This window comes from Oncorhynchus mykiss, chromosome 14, assembly GCF_013265735.2.
Source record: "Oncorhynchus mykiss isolate Arlee chromosome 14, USDA_OmykA_1.1, whole genome shotgun sequence".
NCBI classification, from domain to species: Eukaryota; Metazoa; Chordata; class Actinopteri; order Salmoniformes; family Salmonidae; genus Oncorhynchus; species Oncorhynchus mykiss.
In genome coordinates, this window is record NC_048578.1 from 37,325,460 (window position 1) to 37,341,004 (window position 15,545).

A 15,545-nucleotide genomic window follows, 5' to 3' on the forward strand; every position below is an offset into this window, starting at 1 on the left:
CATGCAAGACCCATCACAGTACTGTGTTAACCCTTTGAACTAAAGTCTTGCCTTCAGCTTGGCGAGCTAATTACCAAAGTCTCATCTCTTGACTGGTTCACTGACCCTCCTCCATTACATAGTTGTCGTGGCCAGAAGGCTAACGATGAAGTAATTACAGTCCCGGCAAGAACAATTGATATTCATGTGCGTCACATCAAGTGATGCATTGCACAATATTTAACAAGGACAACGGTTTAGACAGGTTTCATCTCACCTGTACATTGCAGGGTTTCAGAGTGCAAAATATACATGTTTTACAAACTGAGCCGGCTTGCATTATGATCTGCAATGTGGACAGATTGTTGTTGGTGTCCTGATTTGATTTGCCATGTTTCAGATTCTACTTCCTGTTTAACTAGATCAAGACATAGCTCCACTCCATATATATATATATATATTAGTCCTGTCTGAAAGTATTCATACCCTTTGCCTTTTCCCACATTTTATGGAGTTACAGCCTGAAATTAAAATTGATTCGATTTCGATTTTATGTCACTGGCCTACACACAATACCAATTAATGTCAAAAGTGGAATTATTCTTTTAGAAAAATGGTTACAAATTAATTAAAAATGAAAAGCTTAAAATGTCTTGATTCAATAAGTATTCAACCCCTTAGTTATGGCAAGCCTAAATACATTCAGGAGTAAAAAAATGTGCTTCACAAGTCACATAATACGTTATTAATAAGACCTTAGATATCTCTGTTTTCTTTATATTTTGGTTAGGTCAGAGTGTGACTAGGTTGGGTACGCTAGTTTTTTTTTTTATTGTCTAGGGTTTTTGAACGTCTAGGGTTGTTGTAGGTTAGGGGTTTTTGTATTTCTATGTTGGCCTGATATGGTTCTCAATCAGAGACAGCTGTTTATCGTTGTCTCTGATTGGGGATCATATTTAGGTAGCCATTTCCCTTTGGTGTTTGTGGGATCTTGTCTATATGTAGTTGCCTGTCAGCACTCATTTGTATAGCTTCACATTTTGTTTTGATATTTTATTAATTTGTTCAGTGTTCATTCTTTAAATAAATAAGAATGTACACATACCACGCTGCGCCTTGGTCCGATCCTTATAACGAACGTGACAGAAGATCCCACCAACAAAGGAGCAAGCAGCGTATTCAGGAGGAATGGAACAGGGAAGAGATTCTGGATGGAGCAGGACTAAGGAGGAGATAGAGGCAGCGAAAGCGGAATGGCGATATTACGAAGAGCTGTACCAACGAGACAAGCACGAGAGGCCTAACACACGGGGAGATTGGCTGAGTCAGGTTGGAGACCTGAGCCAACTCCTCGTGCTTACCGTGGGGAGCATGTGACTGGTCAGACACCGTGTTACGCAGTGATGCGCACGGTGTCTTCAGTTCGCATACATAGCCCGGTGCGCTCTATTCCAGCTCCTCGCATTTGCCGGGCTAAAATGGGCATCCAGCCAGGACAGATGGTGCCGGCTCAGCGCTCCTGGTCTCCAGTACACCACCTTGGACCAGGATATCCTGCGCCGGCTCTGTGTACTGTGTCTCCGGTGCGTCTGCACAGCCCAGTGCGTCCTGTGCTTGCGCCCTGCACTTGCCGGGCTCAAGTGAGCATCCAGCCAGGACACATTGTGCCAGCTCTACGCTCTAGATCTCCAGTGCGCTTCCAGAGTCCAGTAAGTCCTGTGCCTTCTCCCCGCACTCGCCCTGAGGTGCGTATCTTCAGCCCGGTGCCACCTGTACCGGTCCCACACACCAGGCCTCCAGTGCGCCTCCAGAGTTCAGTACGTCCTGTGCCTGCTCCTCGCACTCGCCCTGAGGTGCGTGTCTTCAGCCCGGTGCCACCTGTACCGGTCCCACGCACCAGGCCTCCAGTGCGCCTCCAGAGTCCAGTATGTCCTGTGCCTGCTCCTCGCACTGAGGTGCGTGTCTTCAGCCCGGTGCCACCTGTACCGGTCCCACGCACCAAGCCTCCAGTCCGCCTCCACATTCCATAGCTTCCGACGACGGTCCCCATTCTGGGGTCTCCAGCGACGGTCCGGGGCCTCCGGCGATGATCCGCAGTCTAGAGCCTCCGGCGATGATCCACAGTCCGGTTCTACAAAGGAAGAAGGATCAGCGTAAAGACGGGGGGCTGCGTAAAGAACCGGAGCCGCCACCGAGGGTAGATGCCCACCCGAACCCTCCCCTATAGGTTCAGGTTTGCAGCCGGGAGTCCGCACCTGCATCTATCTATCTAAATACATATATATATATTTATTTATATCTATCTACTCTATATCTCATTTACATCTATATCTATCTATATATACATATACACTGCTCAAAAAAATAAAGGGAACTCTAAAATAACATACCCTAGATCTGAATGAATTAAATACTTTTTTCTTTACATAGTTGAATGTGCTGACAACAAAATCACACAAAAATTATCAATGGAAATCAAATTTATCAACCCATGTAGGTCTGGATTTGGAGTCACACTCAAAATTAAAGTGGAAAACCACACTACAGGCTGATCCAACTTTGATGTAATGTCCTTAAAACAAGTCAAAATGAGCCTCAGTAGTGTGTGTGGCCGCCACGTGCCTGTATGACCACCCTACAATGCCTGGGCATGCTCCTGATGAGGTGGCGGATGGTCTCCTGAGGGATCTCCTCCCAGACCTGCATCCGCCAACTCCTGGACTGTCTGTGGTGCAACACAGATGGTGGATGGAGCGAGACATGATGTCCCAGATGTGCTCAATTGGATTCAGGTCTGGGGAACGGGCGGGCCAGTCCATAGCATCAATGCCTTCCTCTTGCAGGAACTGCTGACACACTCCAGCCACATGAGGTCTAGCATTGTCTTGCATTAGGAGGAATCCAGGGCCAACCACACCAGCATATGGTCTCACAAGGGGTCTGAGGATCTCATCTCGGTACCTAATGGCAGTCAGGCTACCTCTGGCGAGCACATGGAGGGCTGTGCGGCCCCCCAAAGAAATGCCACCCCACACCATGACTGACCCACCGCCAAACCGGTCATGCTGGAGGATGTTGCAGGCAGCAGAACGTTCTCCACGGCGTCTCCAGACTGTCACGTCTGTCATATGTGCTCAGTGTGAACCTGATTTCATCTGTGAAGAGCACAGGGCGCCAGTGGCGAATTTGCCAATCTTGGTGTTCTCTGGCAAATGCCAAACGTCCTGCACGGTGTTGGGCTGTAAGCACAACCCCCACCTGTGGACGTCGGGCCCTCATACCAACCTCATGGAGTCTGTTTCTGACCGTTTGAGCAGACACATGCACATTTGTGGCCTGCTGGAGGTCATTTTGCATGGCTCTGGCAGTGCTCCTCCTTGCACAAAGGCGGAGGTAGCGGTCCTGCTGCTGGGTTGTTGCCCTCCTACGGCCTCCTCCACGTCTCCTGATATACTGGCCTGTCTCCTGGTAGCGCCTCCATGCTCTGGACACTACGCTGACAGACACAGCAAACCTTCTTGCCACATCTCGCATTGATGTGCCATCCTGGATGAGCTGCACTACTTGAGCCAGTTGTGTGGGTTGTGGACTCTGTCTCATGCTACCACTAGAGTGAAAGCACCGCCAGCATTCAAAAGCCAGCCAGGAAGCATAGGAGCTGAGAAGTGGTCTGTGGTCCCCACCTGCAGAACCACTACTTTATTGGGGGTGTCTTGCTAATTGCCTATAATTTCCACCTGTTGTATTTTCCATTTGCACAACAGCATGTGAAATGTATTGTCAATCAGTGTTGCTTCCTAAGTGGACAGTTTGATTTCACAGAAGTGTGATTGACTTGGAGTTACATTGTGTTGTTTAAGTGTTCCCTTTATTTTTTTGAGCAGTGTATATATAAATATAAATACTTGTATAAATATAAAATATATAAATATAAATACATATATTAATATAAATATAAATACATATATAAATATAAATATATATATATAAATACATATATAAATATAAATACATATATAAATATACATATAAATACATATATAAATATAAATATATATAAATATAAATACAAATATTAATATAAATATAAATACATATATAAATATAAATACATATATTAATATAAATATAAATACATATATAAATATAAATATATATATAAATATAAATACATATATAAATATGCATATAAATATAAATACATATATAAATATACATACAAATACATATATAAATATAAGTATATATATAAATATAAATACATATATAAATATACATATAAATACATATATATATACATATAAATACATATATAAATATACATATAAATACATATGTAAATATATACATATATAAATATAAATACATATATAAATATACATATAAATACATATATAAATATATACATATATAAATATACATATAAATACATATATACATATAAATATATATATAAATATAAATACATATATAAATATACATATAAATATAAATATATATATAAATATACATATGAATACATATATAAATATACATATAAATACATATATAAATATAAATATATATATAAATATAAATACATATATAAATATAAATATATTTATAAATATAAATACATATATAAATATACATATAAATACATATATAAATATACATATAAATACATATATAAATATACATATAAATACATATATAAATATATGCATATATAAATATAAATACATATATAAATATAAATATATATATATAAATACATATATAAATATAAATACATATATAAATATGAGTGAGTGTACAGCTTGTATAACAGTGTAAATTTGCCCCTCAAAATAACTCAAACACACAGCCATTAAAATCCAAACCGCTGGCAACAAAAGTGAGTACACCCCTAAGTGAAAATGTCCAAATTGGGCCCAAAGTGTCAATATTTTGTTTGGCCACCATAATTTTCCAGCACTGCCTTAACCCTCTTGGGCATGGAGTTTACCAGAGCTTCACAGGTTGCAGCTGGAGTCCTCTTCCACTCCTCCATGACGACATCACAGAGCTGGTGGATGTTAGAGACCTTGCATTCCTGACGTTGGGTGATTGTGGAGGCCAGGTCATTTGATGAGGCACTCCATCACTCTCCTTCTTGGTCAAATAGCTCTTACACAGTCTGGAGGTGTGTTTTGGTGTGTTTTGGTCATTGTCCTGTTAAAAAAACTAATGATTTTCCCACTAAGCGCAAACCAGATTGAATGGCGTATCCGTGCAGAATGCTGTGGTTGAAATGCTGGTTAAGTGTGCCTTGAATTCAAAGTAAATCACAGACAGTGTCACCAGCTAAGCACCCCCACACCATCACACTTCCTCCTCCATGCTTCATGGTGGGGACCACACATGCGGATATCATCCGTTCCCCTACTCTGCATCTCACAAAAGACAGATTTCCACCAGTCTAATGTCCATTGCTCGTGTTTCATCGCCTAAGCAAGTCTCTTCTTCTTATTGGTGTCCTTTAGTAGTGGTTTCTTTGCAACAATTTGACCATGAAGGCCTGATTCATGCACGTCTCCTCTGAACAGTTGATGTTGAGATGTGTAAGTTACTTGAACTCAGTGAAGCATTTATTTGGGCTGAAATCTGAGGTGCAGTTATCTCTAATGAACTTATCCTTTCCTGTGGCGGTCCTCTTGAGAGCCAGTTTCATTATTATGCTTTATTGTTCTTTGTGACTGCACTTGAAAAAACGTTCAAAGTTCTTGACATTTTCCGGATTAACTGACCTAAAAGTAATGATGGACTGTCATTTCTCTTTGCTTATCTGAGCTGTTCTTCCTATTTGGTAGAAGACTTGGTCTTTTACCAGATAGGGCTATCTTCTGTATACCACCCCTACCTTGTCACAACACAACTGATTGACTCAAACGCATTAAGACGTAAAAAAATTCCACAAATTAACTTTTAACAAGGCACACCTGTTAATTGAAATGCATTCCAGGTGACTACCTCATGAAGCTGGTTGAGAGAATGCCAAGAATGTGCATAGCTGTCATCAAGGCAAAGGGTGGCTACTTTGAAGAATCTCAAATATACAGTATATTTATATTTTTTTTAACACTTTTTTTGCTTACTAAATCAAATCACATCAAATCAAATGTATTTATATAGCACTTCGTACATTAGCTGATATCTCAAAGTGCTGTACAGAAACCCTGCTTAAAACCCCAAACAGCAAGCAATGCAGGTGTTGAAGCATGTTGGCTAGGAGAAACTCCCTAGAAAGGCCAAAACCTAGGACGAAACCTAGAGGGGAACCAGGCTATGAGGGGTGGCCAGTCCTCTTCTGGCTGTGCCAGGTGGAGATTATAACAGAACATGGCCAAGATGTTCAAATGTTCTTAAATGACCAGCTTGTTAAAATAATAGGTCTGGGACAGGTAGCAGGTCAGGATTCCATATCCGCAGGCAGAGCAGTTGAAACTGGAGCAGCAGCACGGCCAGGTGGACTGGGGACAGCAAGGAGTCATCATGCCAGGTAGTCCTGAATTATGGTCCTATGGCTCAGATCCTCTGAGAGAGAGAAAGAAAGAGAGAATTAGAGAGAGCATACTTAAATTCACACAGGACACAGGATAAGACAGGAGAAGTACTCCAGATATAACAAACTGACCCTAGCCCCCCGACAGGTAAACTACTGCAGCATAAATACTGGAGGCTGAGACAGGAGGGGTCAGGAGACACTGTGGCCCCATCCGATGATACTCCCGGACAGGGCCAAACAGGAAGGATATAACCCCACCCACTTTGCCAAAGCACAGCCCCCACACCACTAGAGGGATATATTCAACCACCAACTTACCATCCTGAGACAATAGCCCACAAAGATCTCCGCCACGGCACAACCCAAGGGGGGGGGGGGGGGGGGCGCCAACCCAGACAGCAAGATCACATCAGTAACTCAACCCACTCAAGTGACGCACCCCTCCTAGGGACGGCATGAAAGATCACCAGTAAGCCAGTGACTCAGCCCCTGTAATAGGGTTAGAGGCAGAGAATCCCAGTAGAAAGAGGGGAACCGGCCAGGTAGAGACAGCAAGGGCGGTTCGTTGCTCCAGAGCCTTTCCGTTCACCTTCACACTCCTGGGCCAGACTACACTCAATCATATGACCAACTGAAAAGATGAGTCTTCAGTAAAGACTTAAAGGTTGAGACCGAGTTTGCGTCTCTCACATGGGTAGGCAGACCATTCCATAAAAATGGAGCTCTATAGGAGAAAGCCCTGCCTCCAGCTGTTTGCTTAGAAATTCTAGGGACAATTAGGAGGCCTGCGTCTTGTGACCGTAGCGTACGTGTAGGTATGTACGGCAGGACCAAATCAGAGAGATATGTAGGAGCAAGCCCATGTAATGCTTTTTAGGTTAGCAGTAAAACATTGAAATCAGCCCTTGCCTTGACAGGAAACCAGTGTAGGGAGGCTAGCACTGGAATAATATGTTCACATTTTTTGGTTCTAGTCAGGATTCTAGCAGCCGTATTTAGCACTAACTGAAGTTTATTTCGTGCTTTAGCCGGGTAGCCGGAAAGTAGAGCATTGCAGTAGTCTAACCTAGAAGTAACAAAAGCAAAAACATCTTTCTGCATCATTTTTGGACAGAAAGTTTCAGATTTTTGCAATGTTGCGTCAAAAGAGAGATCAGGGTCCAGAGTAACGCCGAGGTCCTTCACAGTTTAATTTGAGACGACTGTACAACCACTAAGATTAATTGTCAGATTCAACAGAAGATATCTTTGTTTCTTGGGACCTAGAACAAGCATCTCTGTTTTGTCCGAGTTTAAAAGTAGAACGTTTGGAGCCATCCACTTCCTTATGTCTGAAAACAGGCTTCTAGCGAGGGCAATTTTGGGGCTTCACCATGTTTCATTGAAATGTACAGCTGTGTGTCATCCGCATAGCAGTGAAAGTTAACATTATGTTTTCGAATGACATCCACAAGAGGTAAAATGTATAGTGAAAACAATAGTGGTCCTAAAACGGAACCTTTGAGGAACACCGAAATGTACAGTTGATTTGTCAGAGGACAAGCCATTCACAGAGACAAACTGATATCTTTCCGACAAATAAGATCTAAACCAGGCCAGAACTTGTCCGTGTAGACCAATTTAGGTTTCCAATCTCTCCAAAAGAATGTGGTGATCAATGGTATCAAAAGCAGCATTAAGGTCTAGGAGCACGAGGACAGATGCAGATCCTCGGTCTGATGCCATTAAAATGTCATTTACCACCTTCACAAGTGCAGTCTCAGTGCTATGATTGGGTCTAAAACCAGACTGAAGCATTTCGTATACATTATTTGTCTTCAGGAAGGCAGTGAGTTGCTGCGCAATAGCCTTTTCTAAAAATTTTGAGAGGACTGGAAAATTTGATATAGGCCAATAGTTTTTTATATTTTCTGGGTCAAGATTTTGGCTTTTTCAAGAGAGGCTTTATTACTGCCACTTTTAGTGAGTTTGGTACACATCCGGTGGATAGAGAGCCGTGTATTGTGTTCAACATCGGAGGGCCAAGCACAGGAAGCAACTCTTTCAGTAGTTTAGTTGGAATATGTCCAGTATGCAGCTTGAAAGTTTAAAGGCCATGATTATTTTCATCATTGTGTCAAGAGATATAGTACTAAAACACTTGAGTGTCTCTCTTGATCCTAGGTCCTGGCAGCGTTGTGCAGACTCAGGACAAATGAGCTTTGAATGAATACACAGATTTAAAGAGGAGTCCGTAATTTGCTTTCTAACAATCATGATCTTTTCCTCAAAGAAGTTCATGAATTCATTACTGCTGAAGTGAAAGCCATCCTCACTTGGGGAATGCTGCTTTTTAGTTAGCTTTGCAACAGTATCAAAAATAAATTTCGGATTTATCTTATTTTCCTCAATTAAGTTGGAAAAATAGGATGATCGAGCAGCAGTAAGGGCTCTTCGATACTGCACGGTACTGTCTTTCCAAGTTAGTCCGAAGACTTCCAGTTTGGTGTGGCGCCATTTCCGTTCCAATTTTCTGGAAGCTTGCTTCAGAGCTCGGGTATTTTCTGTATACCAGGGAGCTAGTTTCTTATGAGAAATGTTTTTAGTTTTTAGGGGTGCAACTGCATATAGGCTATTGCGCAAGGTTAAATTGAGTTCCTCTGTTAGGTGGTTAACTGATTTTTGTCCTCTGACGTCCTTGGGTAGGCAGAGGGAGTCTGGAAGGGCATCAAGGAATCTTTGTGTTGTCTGTGAATTTATAGCATGACTTTTGATACTCCTTGGTTGGGGTCTAAGCAGATTATTTGTTGCAATTGCAAACATAATAAAATGGTGGTCCGATAGTCCAGGATCATGAGGAAAAACATTAAGATCCACAACATTTATTCCATGGGACAAAACTAGGTCCAGAGTATGACTGTGACAGTGAGTAGGTCCAGAGACATGTTTGACAAAACCCACTGAGTCGATGATGGCTCGGAAAGCCTTTTGGAGTGGGTACTACATGATTCCGTATGTGTTATTTCATAGTTTTGATGTCTTCACTATTATTATACAATATCGAAAATTGTACAAATAAAGAGAAACCCTTGAATGAGTAGGTGTGTCCAAACTTTTGACTGGTACTGTATCTGTTTTCACAGACAGCTAGGCGATGAAAAATCACAATTTCCCTCAAACAGATTTGTCGAGGTCTAGGTGATGCATCCAGGATGATCACAGCAAATCTGCTCTGATCCACTCGTAAGTGAGGCCAGTTTATCATTCAAAGGGATAAGGGGATTGGAAGGCAGACCGATGTTAATCATGCAACATGGTCTCCCCCTCTCTCTGTCTCTCTCTCTCTCTGTCTCTCTCTCTCTCTCTGTCTGTCTCTCTCTCTCTCTCTCTCTCTCTTCTATATTTATGATATTTTGGATGTAGAAGTGTATAGGAGGGAGAAGGTAGCTAGGTAACTCATTGAGCTGTATCTTCTCCCTGGATGAAGTGATGTATAGTATATCCTACTCTACAGTATCTCCTCCCCTCCGCATGAAAATACAAGGGATTCCTAATCCCTCACCCCACCGTGAAGCCAGGTCCATCTGCACATTGTCTGGTTTGCTACCAAGAGAGTGGCTTTAGTTTGGATAGGGCTGGCTTGTTATAGAACTTGGCTTCTTTCCTCTGTTTAAAAAAAAAAAAAAAAAAAATTATCTCTCTCTATGCACATAGTTTTCAAGGCACTGTTTTATCTGGCGGACTCTGTTTGGTCTTTATATCTCTTACACCAGCTTGTGTTTGTTTTATGGATTTCTGGCACGTTCTTTAAGGTAGTAAAGCTTTAACAATACGTACACCACGACTGTTGTTGTCGTGTCAATCTTTTCTCTCAACACAACAAAGGAATGACCAACCATTAAAAAAAAAAGCACTCTGTTATAGGAAGAAATATGCTCTTATTTTCAGCCTCTGTGCAGATTGAAAACTAGATTGATTTATCTTTTTACACCTTTGCAGAAATTCCATTTGTATAAACATCTGACAGAGATATGAAAACTCCACGCTATGATTATGTCCTAATTATCATGGACAGCTGTTTGTTTGAATCAATTCTGGCTGTCATTGTGTGAGCAGAAAGACTCAAATAAATTAGAAACATGTGGAGAGGAAGTGAGCAACTGCATTCCAAACGACACCCTATTCCCTAAGGGCCTTGGTCAGGAGCAGTGCACTATGTAGGGAATAGGTTGCCATTTGGGATGCACAAGGCTTCTCATGGAGCTGCCAAAGCTCTGTAAATATGATCCTGTACTTTCCGTTCATGAAGACTTGACATTGATGTAGTGGAGTAGTCGACAGCTTGACATTGCTGTGGTGGAGTAGCCAACAGTTTGACATTGCTGTGGTGCTTCTACACCTGCATTGCTTGCTGTTTGGGGGTTTGGGTCTGGGTTTCTGTACAGCACTTTAATAAGCTGATGTAAGAAGGGCTTTATAAATACATTTTATTTTATTTTATTTGAGTAGTCAACAGCTTGACATTGCTGTGGTGGAGTAGCCAACAGCTTGACATTGCTGTGGTGGAGTAGTCAACAGCTTGGCATTGATGTAGTGGAGAAGTCAACAGCTTGACATTGCTGTGGTGGAGTAGCCAACAGCTTGACATTGCTGTGGTGGAGTAGTCAACAGCTTGGCATTGATGTAGTGGAGTAGTCAACAGATTGACATTGCTGTGGTGGAGTAGCCAACAGCTTGACATTGCTGTGGTGGAGAGATCAACAGCTTGACATTGATGTAGTGGAGTAGTCAACAGCTTGACATTGCTGTGGTGGAGTAGTCAACAGCTTGACATTGCTGTGGTGGAGTAGTCAACAGCTTGACATTGATGTAGTGGAGTAGTCAACAGCTTGACATTGCTGTGGTGGAGTAGTCAACAGCTTGACATTGATGTAGTGGAGTAGTCAACAGCTTGACATTGCTGTGGTGGAGTAGCCAACAGCTTGACATTGCTGTGGTGGAGTAGTCAACAGCTTGACATTGCTGTGGTGGAGTAGCCAACAGCTTGACATTGCTGTGGTGGAGTAGTCAACAGCTTGACATTGATGTGGTGGAGTAGCCAACAGCTTGACATTGCTGTGGTGGAGTAGTCAACAGCTTGACATTGATGTAGTGGAGTAGTCAACAGCTTGACATTGCTGTTGTGGAGTAGTCAACAGCTTGACATTGCTGTGGTGGAGTAGTCAACAGCTTGACATTGCTGTGGTGGAGTAGTCAACAGCTTGACATTGCTATGGTGGAGTTGTCAACAGCTTCACATTGCTGTGGTGGAGTAGTCAACAGCTTGACATTGCTGTGGTGGAGTAGTCAACAGCTTGACATTGCTGTGGTGGAATAGTCAACAGCTTGACATTGCTGTGGTGGAGTAGTCAACAGCTTGACATTGCTGTGGTGGAGTAGTCAACAGCTTGACTAAATGTGGGAAAAGCAGGATGTTCCAAGGGTGATATCATTGAATTACTTTCATTGTGGAATAAACTGGGCGGCCATGTTATCTTTGATGGAAGGACTAGCTAAACAGTCCCTTCTCTTATTGATCCTATCAAACCTGTACCTAACCTTAAGGCCAATTGAATAGTTTTGGCTTCAGTTTTTGGAAGAAAATTTAATCGACTGACAAGCTTGACAACTAATTTACTTGAGACAATTAGCACAGTAAAAACAGATCTTAGAGGTGTTTAGGGACTGTGAAGAATAAAGGAGAATTCTCTCCGCACACCGGTGGCAGTCCTGGAAACGTGTCTTTTCGACACGCATGAACACACACACATACCTACAAGTACACCCTCTTCAATGAAGGAAATGTATTTGTATTTATGTATTTATTTATTATTGCTCGTAATGACATCATGAAGCAGAATATCTCCTAAGTGTTTTTCTTTCAGCGTTTTAATTGTAAGGATTTAGTTTAGTCAACCCTCTGATAGTCCTAGATGAGCTGGTGGGCTGTTTGCGGATCTCTTTTTTTGGCAGGGCTGAGGCCTCGTTTGAGCCAAGATATTTTTTTTTCTCTCCCTCCAACCCATTCTTTTCCTCTCCCTTATTCTGTCTGCCTAATCAAAGAACAATAAGGTCTTTATCGGTCTACCACCGTGGTGGAGGAAAAGTGCTTTTTCCAAAGAGGCACAGACGACTCCCCGTGAGGATAAAGGACCGTGTGTTAATGATGTTTTTAATTCAGAACTCCCATATTGCTTTAGCCGCTCTAGAGATGGAGAAATGTAGATTATTGGGGTGAGGCTATGATATTGTGTTATGAAACATTTGTTCTAATCAGTCTGAATAACAGGTTGAATACAAACTGAAACACAATAACAAAACATATGGCAACATAATCAAGTTTTCAGTGTTTTATTTTCCTCATAAGATGCAATTTGAGACTGAGAATCGCGTTATGAAATGAAATCATATTCACAGTGAAATTGCCCTTTTTCTCCAAACTGTCCAATGTAACCAAAAGATCTCCTCACCATTTAGAAAATTGCATGTAATAATACTTTAGTCTTTTCACTGTTAATTGTCTTCAATGTTCAAGGTCTATTTAAAAAAAAAAAAAAATTTTTTACTTTGCAAAGAATGACCTTCTGAAACAACATCTAATTTCAATTCATTCAGTTTTGAAATATGATTATAGTCAAAGCTGTAGAATGTCCTGGAGATGAAAAAAAGAGAAGTTAATTGATGTTCACGGATTACCCTTTATTTGTGGTTCACAATCTGACTCAACTATGTTCTCTTTTCTTGAAGAACGGCTAGCATTTGTGGATATTGACCTCCCTATGGAGTGTTTCCCTTTGTAGTGCTACCATCGTGCTCCTGAAAAAGGTCACCACATGAACTTCTGTAACTCTCCAGAGAAATCAAAGAGCTACTCCCCCTTTGAGAGGAGAAGAGATCTACAAACTGGTGCAGTCGTCAGACAGACCTTTTCTAATCAAAGTCAGTTCATCCACACCTCCTTCCCTTTATCTAAATTGGGCTGGTGGGAAAAGTAGGACACGGGTGCATCCTCGTCAAAAGGGTCAATCCATTATAATAATTTTATGGGCAGTAACTGTCAATTAAAACTCATACACTATAAGTAGTCAACGTTGATTTTTGAATAGTATGTCGTTAGCCTTGACTGCTGTATCTCAGAAGAGCGCTGATTTTAGATTCTAAGACCAGTTTATCGATTAGACTAGCGTGACGTAATACGGTATTTCTCGGAGAAGACGTGACAATGATGGGGACTTGTCTTGTTAGACATGCAAGAACACATCCCATAATACGCAACCAATTAGTCTGAGATTTCCCCCCAAATGTCGTCTCCAAGGTGATTGAATTAGCTCTCTCTGCAGCTGAACGCACCAACAACGTGACAAGTTCTCTGCTGCCTGTGACTGGAACGAATTGCAAAAATCGCTGAAGTTGGAGACTTTTATCTCCCTCACCAACTTCAAACATCTGCTATCTGAGCAGCTAACCGATCGCTGCAGCTGTACATAGTCTATTGGTAAATAGCCCACCCATTTTCACCTACCTCATCCCCATACTGTTTTTATTTATTTATTTTTCTGCTCTTTTGCACACCAATATCTCTATCTCTACCTTTACATAACCATCTGATCATTTATCACTCCAGTGTTAATCTGCATAATTGTAATTATTTGCCTACCTTCTCATGCCTTTTGCACACAATGTATATATAGACTCCCCTTTTTTCTACTGTGTTATTGACTTGTTAATTGTTTACTCCATGTGTAACTCTGTGTTGTCTGTTCACACTGCTATGCCTTATCTTGGCCAGGTCGCAGTTGCAAATGAGAACTTGTTCTCAACTAGCCTACCTGGTTAAATAAAGGTGAAATAAAATAAATAAAAAAACAATGATGGGGACTTGTCTTGTTAGACATGCAAGAACACATCCCATAATACGCAACCAATTAGTCTGAGATTTCCCCCCAAATGTCGTCTCCAAGGTGATTGAATTAGCTCTCTCTGCAGCTGAACGCACCAACAACGTCCACCACACTAAAAACATGTAAATCAACATATTGTTCTGTGGTGTTTTCAGACCCAGCATCATGTGACGTTAAATGAACGTTGTGTTTCCAGCATTGTGTGATAAAGTATTACAGTTAAGTTCTGTTTTGGTGTTGTGTTTTTTTTAGACCAACTGTCAGTGATGTTAAATGAACGTTGTGTTTTGGTTTCCATCAGACCCAGCGTCGTGTAACGTTAAATGAACGTTGTGTTTTGGTTTCCATCAGACCCAGCGTCGTGTAATGTTAAATGAACGTTGTGTTTTGGTTTCCATCAGACCCAGCGTCGTGTGACGTTAAATGAACGTTGTGTTTCGGTGTATTTCCATCAGACCCAGCGTCGTGTGACGTTAAATGAACGTTGTGTTTTGGTGTGTTTCCATCAGACCCAGCGTTGTGTGACGTTAAATGAATGTTGTGTTTCGGTGTGTTTCCATCAAACCCAGCGTAGTGTGACGTTAAATGAACGCTGTGTTTTGGTGTGTTTCCATCAGACCCAGCGTCGTGTGACGTTAAATGAACGTTGTGTTTTGGTGTGTTTCCATCAGACCCAGCGTCGTGTGACGTTCCACCTCCCGGATGGTTCTCAGGAGAGCTGTAGCGACAGTGGTCTAGGGGACCACGAGCCCAGCAGCACTGCCAGCACCACTCAGCCTCTCCCCCTCGGCTTCCCCCAGGAAGAGTACTACCAACAGACTTCGCCCAACAGCCGCACCGAGGGAGACGGAAACTCTGACCCTGAGTCCAGTAAGTGGCTACTGTCCAAGGACTTAATTTCTTTCTTTTAGTTATTTTACCAGGTTTTCCCAATGAGTTAAAAAGTACCTTTGAAGACCTGGGAAAGAGCTTCTCTCTGTAATAAACTGGCCATGCTAATTCATCACATGGGTTATCTTACAGGAAGAGGGAGCGAGCTTCTCTCTGTAATAAACTGGCCATGCTAATTCATCACTTGGTTTATGTTATAGGAAGAGCACACTAGTTTATATTTATGGTAT

At 41.7% G+C, this 15,545-nt stretch overlaps 1 protein-coding gene across 1 annotated transcript in view; it reads left to right on the forward strand.

The window, feature by feature from the left end:
* LOC110489225 (protocadherin-11 X-linked) overlaps positions 1-15,545 on the forward strand; it is a 280,236-nt gene that overhangs the window by 166,698 nt on the left and 97,993 nt on the right. The window contains exon 6 of the mRNA XM_036943475.1: positions 15,096-15,294. Coding sequence (XP_036799370.1) covers positions 15,096-15,294 — 199 coding nt within the window. The remainder of the gene's footprint in view (positions 1-15,095; positions 15,295-15,545) is intronic.